This window comes from Podarcis gaigeae, assembly GCF_964106915.1.
Source record: "Podarcis gaigeae genome assembly, chromosome: 17".
Lineage (NCBI taxonomy): Eukaryota > Metazoa > Chordata > Lepidosauria > Squamata > Lacertidae > Podarcis > Podarcis gaigeae.
Genome location: NC_139694.1, coordinates 22,576,924 through 22,588,415, shown reverse-complemented (window position 1 = coordinate 22,588,415; position 11,492 = coordinate 22,576,924). Strand labels below are relative to the sequence as shown.

The 11,492-nt window shown below is 43.1% G+C and overlaps 1 protein-coding gene across 1 annotated transcript; it reads left to right on the top strand.

Annotated features, from left to right (window-relative positions):
- Positions 1-3,599: 3,599 nt before the first annotated feature.
- NDUFB6 (NADH:ubiquinone oxidoreductase subunit B6) lies at positions 3,600-9,009 on the top strand. Its single transcript, XM_083717970.1, has 4 exons — positions 3,600-3,928; positions 6,237-6,329; positions 7,330-7,374; positions 8,860-9,009. Exons 1-4 carry the CDS (start codon positions 3,695-3,697, stop codon positions 8,923-8,925), a joined length of 438 nt encoding a protein of 145 aa, XP_083574096.1. The 5' UTR covers positions 3,600-3,694; the 3' UTR covers positions 8,926-9,009.
- Positions 9,010-11,492: the final 2,483 nt, after the last annotated feature.

Here is an 11,492-nt window from a genome sequence, read left to right as displayed (position 1 = left end):
TCTCCAAAGAAACACTACAAAATGCCATTCGCTACCAGAGCTCAAATGTGGCTCTCTCTCTTTTCCAAGTTTCTGTCTCTGCTTCTGCACCGAACAGCAGTTTCTATGGATTCACACACACACAAATACACATGCATATGTACATCTATAAATACACATGCACACAGATTACAGTATCTCTAGCCAGTAGAATCTGGGAGCAGGGCAAGTCCTTTTGCCCAAATGGAGCCGTGTTCAGCTGTTTCCTCTTCACTGTGGACTCCCCCACCCCACCCCCAAGAAAATGATTACAGTGGTACCTTGGGTTAAGTACTTAATTCGTTCCGGAGGTCCGTTCCTAACCTGAAACTGTTCTTAACCTGAAGCACCACTTTAGCTAATGGGGCCTCCTGCTGCCGCTGCACCGCCGGAGCACGATTTCTGTTCTCATCCTGAAGCAAAGTTATTAACCTGAAGCACTATTTCTGGGTTAGCAGAGTCTGTAACCTGAAGCATATGTAACCTGAGGTACCACTGTACTTATTTGACTTTCTCCATAGATCAAATAACTAAAGATGTTGACTCGCTCTCTAGTAGAACAATGACTTTCAAACTTTCTGCCTTTAGGGAACTCTTTCCATGTTTATTGGATTGCAAAGGATTCTGATGCATGTTCCAGGACACACACACACGGTAAAGTTTAGTGTGCACTCTAGCCAGACAAATTTAATACCTCTTGACATTGCTATACATTGCAAGCAGGGGAGTGTTCACAGTGGTGGGCAAGCTGTGGTTTAGAAAACCTGCTCCCTGATTTTTCTATTTTATTTTTTTAATACACTTTTATTGGTTTTTTTAAACATATCATTTCCAACAGTCATACAACATAACTTCTTATCTTATACAATGTTTTAGACTTCCGTCAACACCTCTGATGGTTTTTTGTTTATCACTTATTCTGCATTTCTTAATTTCTCTATTACTCTTAATTATCATTAACTAATAGTTCTCCTCATAGTCTTTCTTGCAATATTTCAAATAGTCCTCCTTACAAAACTTCTTGCAGTCCTACTAGCGTAATCTGTTCATTACAATTACTTTTCAGATAGTTCGTATATTTACTCCAATCTTCTAAGAATCTCTGCTCCCGCAGGTTTCGAATCCTTCCTGTTAATTTATCTAATTCTCCCTAGTCCGTTAATTGCATCCGGATTACTGATTTTTCTAAGTGGGGATCCTCTGATAAGCTTCCAAGGAACACCGTCTGGAAAACGCACAGGAGAAACAGATCAAGGAATGTTTTCTACCACAGACACCTTGGTTCCATCAGGATCTGGCATGTTTTGACCCAGATGGAAGAGGAGCAAGGAGCAGGAGCAGGGGGCGTCTGGCAGGCTGGGACCCAGGGATGGTGGTCCTCCCCTTGGGATTCTAGATATTGGGGAGGGGGAATCAGATCTGCCAACTTGCTCCACTGGCCCTCCTGCAGAGCACAATACTGTGGTCAAGAACCAGGCATCACCTCCATCGGTGGGATCAGAAGCATCTGCCTAGATGCATGTGCAGCAGTCCTATAGGGTGAGAGAGTCTCATGACTGAGCCCCATGTCTGTAAAACTTTGTGTCAACTGTTGGGACAGCTTTGTAGCTTCCGTTTGGATCAGAACCTCTTGCATTGTCATGTAACTTGGAATCATGACATCGTTTGCTTCTCACAGAGCCTGTGAAGCCTGTATAAAGATATATATCTTACTCTCAAGTAAGAGCTGCTGTCATCGTGTTTTGCAATCCTAAACATCTGGAGAGCGCCAGGTTGGGAACAGAGAGAGAAATTAACCGATGTGTTTTTAAAAAACTCATCTTTTAAAGCAAAACATGGCCCCTTTACTGGCTTCCCCCAATTAGAAACCATCATGAAAATACTGGTTGCAATTCAACGATATAACAATGTACATAATACAGTCATACCTCGGGTTACAGACGCTGCAGGATGCGCGTTTTCAGGTTGCGCGCCGCGCCGAACCAGGAATTACTTCCGGGTATTACCCGGGTTACTTCCGGGTTTCAGCGCTCATGCATGCACAGAAGCACTAAATCATGCTTTGCGCATGCGCAGAAGAGCTGCATCAAGACTCGCGCAGACGCGGCGCTGCAGGTTGCGAACTTGCCTCTCACACGGATCACATTCGCAACCCGAGCATCCACTGTACAGTGGTACCTCGGGTTAAGAACTTAATTCGTTCAGGAGGTCTGTTCTTAACCTGAAACTCTTCTTAACCTGAGGTACCACTTTAGCTAATGTGGGCCTCCCGCTGCCGCCGCACGATTTCTCTTCTCATTCTGAAGCAAAGTTCTTAACCCGAGGTACTATTTCTGGGTTAGCGGACCGAGGCACCACTGTATGCAAAACTTGATGATCGCAGGTATAGGAGCAAGAAGTGGAATCCTGACTTTACATTGGCTCAGTTAGGGTGCTATTTGCCTGCTGCTTTCTGCAACAACAAAAAACCCCTCATTTCAAGAAGAAAAAAAGAGCCCTGTCCCACTGCATCTTTTAATAACATATCCTTACAGAGGGAAATAGTCTATAGCATTCTGAAGGGTCGCTACAACCTTCGGTTCTAATCGCCAATGTTTTATGGATTCCTTCCCTTTTTTATTTTATTTCTTTCCCTTTTATGATGTTATTGTCTAAATAATGCCAATAAAAGGATGGATGAATGTTCTGATCCATTTATCAACACATCCCGATAGTTCAGCAAATCCAGCTCATTCCCACAGTCTTAACAGCTCAAGCTCAACCATGCCTACTCGGAAGAAAGCCCTACTGAACACCCATCAGTGAGGCTTGGTGATTTGATGCTAAACAGCTAAACCAAAGCAAGTCTGGCTGCGGGTGATGCCATGAATTTGAATGTGGTCAGGGCTCCTTGAAGAAGAAAGGTGGGGTGAAAATAAAATATAAATATAAAATAATAAAATAAAATAAATATAAAATATAAAATAATAATATAAAATAATAAAATAAAAATATAAAATAATAAAATAAAATAATAAAATAATAAAATAATAAAATAAAATAAAAATATAAAATAATAAAATAAAAAGGTGGGACGTAAATAAAATAGAAATTAATATACAATACAGTACGGGAGGAGACCTCAGACATTCAAGTGAGGCTCTTTTAGGTGATAAACGGGAAAGCTCGGCTCTCTGCTCTGTTTGATCCGTTTCTGCCGAATTCAAGATGCGGGCGCCGCGCCCCAGAGCCAGAAAAAGTGTAGAGCCATGCATAGCAGCGGAGCAGCCGCAGATTCCGGGGCAAAATGCGAACTTCCTACGCAAAGCAGGGAGCCGCTCTCCGTCCTGAAAAACCGGATAGAAAGACGTTACCGGGGTTTTCTTTTCACGCTTACTGCGTTCTGCTTGCGGATTCTCCACAAAATCACTTTTTTTAAGAAGCCCCCATTGAAAAGTACTGGGAGGGGGAAAGGTGCCTACGAAGAACCCCACCCGCATCGCCGAAAGTATGAAACCGTGTGTCACTTTACCCTTTTTTCCTTCTTCCTATCTCTATGGGGTCCTGCGGCGGCGGCGGCGGCGCGCGAGGGTGACGCCACTTCCTGTCCCTCGGTCGCCGTGCTGCTGCTGCTGCTGCTGCTGCCCGCTGCCGGGCAAGGTCGCGCAGCGGGGCCGGGAGCGCAAGGCGTGTGGAGATGGCTCCTCCGGGCTCGGAGCTGGGCCGAGGCGGGATCGTCCCTCAGGGGACGACGATGGGCTACACGGCCGACGAGAAGCTTCGCCTGGAGCAGCTGAGGGCGCTGCGGCGCCGCTGGCTGAAGGACCAGGAGCTGAGCCCCAGGGAGCCCGTCCTGCCCCCGAGGAAGCCCGGCCTGGTGGAAGGCTTCTGGGAGGGGTTCCTCAAGCCCGGCGGGCTCTGGAGGCAGCAGGTGAGGCGGGGAGGGAGGGAGGCCCAAGGGAGACTCTCTTTCCTCGCGGGTTTAGGTCAGGCATAGGCAAACTCGGCCTCCAGAAAGGAACTAGGGCAAGTTCAAGATGTCCCAAAAAGGAACTAATTCCCAGTTCACTGTGGAATGGACCACTTCGATTCACCTTCAGTTCACGGTTCAATTGAAGTTCATCCAAATCAGGCATAGGCAAACTCGGCCCTCCAGATGTTTTGGGACTACAACTCCCATCATCCCTAGCTTGTTACATTGATAGACCACCCTGGGGTGTTTTTGTTTCGATTATGTATCTTTGTGTTTTTATATTGTGATTTTATCCTATGATCCGCCCTGAGATGGGGAGCCACCGCAGAGAAGGCTCCGTTCTCGTGTTGCCACCCTCTGGACCTCTTGAGGAGGCGGCACAGGGTCTGGGTAGGTTCATATGGGAAGAGGGGGCCTTTGAGGTATTGTGGTCCTGAGCAGTTTAAGGCTTCATAGGTCAAAACAAGCACTTTGAATTGAGCCCGGAAACTAGCTGGTAGTCATTGCATTCAGAACCAGGATCGGTGTAATGTGCTCAAACTGCCACTGAATTCTGCACTAGCTAAAGTTTCCAAACTCTCTTCAGAGGCAGTCCTACATATAACGCCTTGCAGTAATCTAACCTTGAGGTTACCAGAACATATGTCCAGCCACTTCTGATTGATGGGGTCTGTGTGGAGAGGGTAACAACGTTCAGATTTTTGGGTATTGAATTACAAGAGGATCTGTCCTGGAGTGTCAACACAAGGGGGCTTGTGAAGAAGGCGCAGCAGAGACTGTACTTTTTAAGAATCCTGAGGAAAAACCATCTTCCGCAGAAACTGCTGCTTGCCTTCTATCACTGTGCCATTGAGAGCGTGCTCACTTATGGCTTATGTGTGTGGTACGGAAGCTGTACTACCCAGGACAGGATGGTGTTGTGCAGAGTTGTTAAGGCAGCAGAGAGCATTGTTGGCTGCCCACTCTCCACTTTAGAGCAGATTTATGCCACAAGGTGCCATAGGAAGGCACTGGACATAGTAAAAGATCCATCGCATCCTGGTCACTGTCTCTTCGAGCTCCTGCCGTCGGGACGGAGATACAGGACGATGATGACAAGAACGAGCCGTCTCAAGAACAGCTTATTCTCCAGAGCGATCTCGGCCCTGAATGGGAAACCTGGACTTTGAAAGTCATCGAATCTTCCTTGCTGTATTATATTATATTGTTTTAATTAGTGTTTTTATAGTTGTTCTGATTTTAAGTGGAGTGCCCTATCTGGGTGGATGGAGCAGCCAAGTAATTTCGTTGTCCCTGAGAGGGGGCAATGACAATAAAGATATTATTATTATTATTATTATTATTATTATTATTATTATTATAGACAACAGTAGTTAGGCTATCCCTGTCCAGATAGGGGTGTAGCTGGGCCACCAGCCAGTGAGGCCACCTGAGCCTCCAGCAACAACAAAGGATCCAGGAGGACCCCTAAGCTACGAACCTGCTCCTTCAGAGGAAGTGTAACCCCAGCAAGAGCAGTCGATCTCCCACCCATCCGGTCTAGTGAACGAGCCACTAACAGTGCCTCTGTCTTATCTGGATTGAATTTCGGTTTGTTGGCTCTCATCCAGTCCATTACTGAGACAAGACACTGGTCCAGCACTTCCACTGCCTCAGCTGCAGAAGTAAAGGAGAAATAAAGCTGAGTGTCATTAGTATACTGCTGACAACCCCACCCAGCAGTTTCATGTAGTTACCTATTTGTTTGCTACATTTATAAACCCCTTTGGGTGGTTTTTGTTTTGATTATTTCTCTGTTTTTATATTGTGATTATATTCTGTGAACCACCCTGAGACCAGCGGGTATGGGCTGGTGTACAAATTTAATAAATAATAATAATTTATCTTCCAAGGAGCTCAAGGCAGTTCATATGGGTTTCATCTTCACAACAACCCTGTTTATGTATTCATTTATTTTACTTGCTTATTTGCCAATTCGCTTAGTGTGCAGTTGTTTGTTTATTACATTTATAAGCCGCTTTTACCTTCCAAGGAACTTCTTGCAGCTGTGCTGGACAAGAAGGTGTGAGGTTGCAACCCCAAGCCTTGCTGGAGTTTGTTCCTCTTATGACTAACCATGGTATATTGTGGCACTCGAAGTAGCCCAAAGTCCTGTGTGAATTAATCATAAACTATTTGTTTTAATTTTTATGAATGGAAAAAATATTGTTTATATCAAAGTTCTTAAGATGTCAGGAACTAATAAGAAAAAACTGCTTATTTTTAGGTATTCAAAACCTACAAAGCTTCAAAGTTTCTTGTAGTTCGGCTCCTTATTCCTTTTTGGCTTGCCCACTATTACACCAAGTATCACCTAGCGGTATGTATTTTGTAGCATTTTGGTAATACAGCTTTGGGACCCAGCCATGAGCATAGATTTATGGATATACAATATATATAAGCACCTTTTCTGTGGTGCTTTTCTCCACATCCCCAACCTGCCTTTTGCTGAAAATCATAGGTTGCTGTTTAGAAACAGACGGCCAACTTCTTAAGCCCAGGAGGCTGGACTCCCTGTCTGTGTGACATCATTTTCCTCCAGCAACATCTTGGCTGTAAAGTTTAACTCCGGCCCCCCAGGTTTAAGAAGTTGAAAGGTGCCCTTCCCTTTTGGGGAACAGGAGTTAGAACAACAGAACACTTTGTATCCAGTAGCCAAGGCCAAGTTGCTGCCTGAAACCTTCAAAATTTTTAGCATGATGAGCTTTGACATTTCTAGTTACTGGTTGGCAGATGAAGCGCCATACAGCCTCTTCGCTTTTCTCTTCTGCTCTCCTCCCACCCAGCTTAACAAGATTGTCAAAGCTGACTGCACTAACAGTACATTGAGTAGGTTCTTAGGCACACAGTACAAGGGGGGATTGGTGTATTGGAAAAATATATAGTTAAACTTTTTTGATTCTTTTGCCATTAAAAAAAATACCTTTGACTGGCTAAAATTCCTCATACATACTGTTGCTTTTGAATTAGGCACTGTAGATATACTTGCTATACTTTTAAGCTGCTTTCTGAAGGTGTTTTGCTTACAAAAGTGCAGTGTAAATAGCTAAACAAGTACATGTAATTTTGTGCTAATGCCAAAGATCAGATTGCATCTTCCTGTTCATGGGAGTGAAGCGTTCTATTGGGATGTGTTTTTCTCAGCTGTGGAGGACTTTGGCTCACTTAAGAGGGCACAATGAGGTTCGGCATAGCAAATAGTTGCAAGCTACAAGGGACTGAAAAGCTATTTAGATGGGACAGGGTATAACAAATGCCCAAAGAGCTTCCAGAATGGCGACTTCCCTTGGAATCCTTAAGATTGCTATTTTCATTCACAGCGTCGGCCATACGGAATAGTCGAGACGAAGCCCAAGATATACCCAGTGAGTAAAATTTGCTTTTATTCCTTTGGCAGTCTGCTGTATAAAGAATTAATAAAGCAACTACGTAGAGCAGGAGTGGAGAACCTCAGACAATGGGTCTCCATCCAGTCCTATGATTTATGGCCTCTCAGGCCATCTACATCACTGTTCCTGCTCTGCGGTTTCAAGTGCTTATGCCAGGCTGAAATATGTTCATGAACTGTGATGATCCCTTTTGCTTGCTTTGGCGAAGGATCAGGAGAGGTGTGTGTGTGTATAGAGAAACTTCTGGCTTTTGTGTGACTGAAAGGTATCCTACTGGACAAAGGCAAGTTGCTCTGCCCATTTTTTTACTGGCCAGATCTGATTTTGCCTCTGGCTACCCAACCTCCCACCCCGTCCTGCAGTTTCTGGAGGGCTGCCCATGAGAGATTGGGACCATTGAGCTGAAAATGGTTACCTGCCCTTTGTATGCAGGGTAAGGGAAAGCACAAAACCAGTAGCACATATTAAAACTTTTACCTATGGCTCATAGAATTGTAGAGCTTGAAGAACCATGAATGAGGGTATTCTCATCCATCCCCCTACAACCTTTTGGCCCACGTGTATAGGGCCCCTGAAAGCAGTGTGTTTGTTGTTTCTGTGGGGCTGGTGTAAATACACAAGAGTCCTTCTCTGTTCCTGGTATGAGAAATACAGTTCCAGAGTGAACATTTTCACTCACAGATAACAGGTTTGGAGTATACTCATTTCTCTGCTATAGGAAGACTTTTTTTTATGGTACAGGTAAATTGCAACTTAACGCGCATTTAACTTGTGCACATCCAGCTTTATGCACTTGGCAATTTAAAAAAATTAATAAAGGGAGCAGGTACCCAAGAAAAAAGATTTTGGCAATCCCACCCGCCCTTGAACCCAATGGGTTTTGTCAATGCACAATTTTGGGTTTAGGAGCTATCCCCGGGACACAACCCCATGTAAGTCAAGAGTTGCCTGTACAGTGCTGCCCCGCAAGACGAACGCCTCGCAAGACGGAAAACCCGCTAGACAAAAGGGTTTTCCGTTTTGGAGGCGCTTCACAAAACGAATTTCCCTATGGGCTTGCTTCGCAAGACGAAATGTCTTGCGAGTTCCTGCAGGGTTTTTCCCCTCCCCCCCCCTTCCTAAGCCGCTTATCAGCTGATCCGCTAAAAGCCGCTAATAGCGCTAATCCGCTAAGATGTCAATGGGCTTGCTTCGCAAGACGAAAAAACCGCTATACGAAGAGCCTCACGGAACGGATTAATTTCGTCTTTCGAGGCACCACTGTATAGCAAAGTATACGTGGTTTTGAAAGAGTGAGTTTAGTAAATCAGTTATATAGTTGGAATTTCTGATTTGCAAGAAAATATTTCCAAAATGTACAGAAATAGGAACAAAAGTGGTACTGAAGAAGGATGTGTGCTTCATTCAGTGTCTAAAACAACAGTGTTACAACAAGAATTATGATTTCTTTTAACTTCTTAGGGTGACATAATTATGGAGACGGGGGAAGTAGTTCCCCCATTGGAAATACCCAGCAGCCATCATTAAGAGACTCAAGAACTTGGAAAACTACAGATGCGTGTCTGTCTTCAGGATGTATCAAATTTAACAATAAAGATGACTTCCAGACTACTAGTACGGCTTTTCATTTTTGAAATAAACATATTATTTATCTGACTTGCTGTTCAGAACAGTAATGGAATATCCCTGCACGGCACACAGCAGTGAACAATCTTACGAATTAATAGCATTTTCTGATAGCGTGGACTGCCTACTCCAAAGAAAGGGATGGCATGTGATAATGTGCTCAGGGTCTCTCAGTGCAATTCTTGTAGGTGTTGCTACTGAATTCACTCATTATAATTCTGGATGCAGGCCAAGGAGAGATTGCATCTTGGCTTGTATTGGGGGGTAGAGGGGGGGGTGGAGAGAGCGCAGGCTTCAACCATCAGTTAAAACTATTTCAGGTCATGAAGTGTAATACACAACAGTTTAACCAGCATTTAAAAACATGGCCGAATGAACCCATTTGATACCTGAACAAAGCCAAACAGAAAAGAAACTAAATCTATACTTTATATTTACATGTAAATTATGCTGCCATAAAAAATCAATAACCCTTTAAAATGACCTTATAAAGTATAGGATCTTTTATTACAAGGATTTGATAAGCATATACTTCTGCTTAATTGAGGACAATGTAAACTATTGGGATGGGGAGGAGTAAGAATGTTTCTTCAAAATCATGTACTGTCATTTGAGATTAGTCATTGGAAAATAGAGCTTTGGCTGGAATGCGGGATGTGCTGTTCAGATGTAGAGCGGCCCTTCATTTTGTTACTACTCACCTTTAATCTCTTAATAGATTATTAATATTGCATCGTAAATATTAATGATTATATTGCTTCCAGATATTCCAACACTTCTGTGTCTGGGCTGTTAAAACAACTTCTGTGTATGATCACTGTCTTATTGAAATAAATCCAGCGAAAAAGTTTACAGCTTCATTGTTACCAATTTATTGCTTCAACAGTAGAATTCTATAATCTGTTTTGAACATGGAATTAAGGAGTGACCTCTCCACCTTAAAATAATGAGTTTGTCATTCAACCTACAATCCCTATATACATAAAGTTCGAGGAGTATTCTTAGGTGTGGCAAGTCTCTCTTTGTGCTTGGCTATCAGGCCTATTGCCACACTGACCCAAGTGGAAAGGAGAGATACAATGGTGATCTTGAGGCTATGCACACTCTTCTTACAGAAATTTCTCACAACAGTCAGCAAGACCATGCTGAATGCTATCACTGTCGAACAGAGATTAGTAAACAGTGATCAACTCTAAACTTCAGGTTGAAGATCAGACTGGTTGTGACGGAAAAGGAAGATCAGCTCAGTTTTGGGAGAAGAAGAACTTCTCAAAGGAGGGAGAAAAGATGCGAACTGATTTGGAATTTTATTTATTCTTGCATTTCTTCCAAGTAGCTCAAGGTGGGAGACCGTTCACCTCTTTATTTCATCCTTACAACAGCTCCGGGATATTATTTGTTCCTTTCATTATTCGCACATAAACCATCTTCAAGTGACTTAGAAAATTTATAAGCATAAAGGATGGCATAAAATACGAAAGAAGAGCAATGCATACAAATAAACCTATAAAAGAAATGCAGCAAAACTTCAGCCAACATGTTAGGCTGAGAGGATGGCTAAGTTACACCTTGTGTGCTTCATGACTGGGATTTGAACCTTTGTCTCCCAGATGGTAGTTTGACACTAAGCACTGCACATACTGTTTCTCTTTTTAGATTTCAGAAAGAGTAAAAGACATTAGGAAGCCTGGAAAAAACTACTGGATTTCATTCATTTTCACTATACATGTGATAAATCAGGTTTGCTGATAAAATCTGTTCAAAAGTGATCCAGATATTTAAAACAGGCTCTTTTTGGACGCCGTATCCAAATTGTGAAATGGAAGGGATCTGAACTCTAAAAGTTGTCTTAGTTGATGTTAGCAGAGACAGGCATGTGGAAAGAGAACATTCTTTTTCATTGACTGAGAACAAAAATCCCTTCCAGGTGTTTTCTTGCTCTAATCCTTATTTGAGAAGTTTCAGTATTTTTTTATTATTATTTTTTCTGTAAATCTTGCTAACTTTGAATTCAGATTCTTTTCACAACTCATTCCAGCCGCAATAAAACAACTGTGGATATCTTCACATTGCTGCATGGCCTGTGGGAATGTTTTGCTGCTGAATGTCTCACAGATTCTGTGTTTCTGCGGGGTAGTCTTCCTTCAGCTGCCATTTGGCTGCTATTCGTGTTGCATAAATGACATATCCCCATGAAAGCAATACAATGGTGAGAAGAATCTGTTAAAGGCAGAATAAAATGGTGTTTATAGACATTTACATTTGACATGGGACGCTTGTTTCCAAGCAGAATAAAATGGCTTTTCTTAAGCAGCCCTGTGCCATACATTTAAAGCAGTAAATGCATTAAACCACTTTAAATAGCCATGGCTTCTGCCAAAGGATGCTGGGAACTGTAGTTTGCTAAGGGTGCCAGGAGTCGTTAGACAAAACCCCTATACAGCGCATAGTGCTGCAATTCCCAGAGT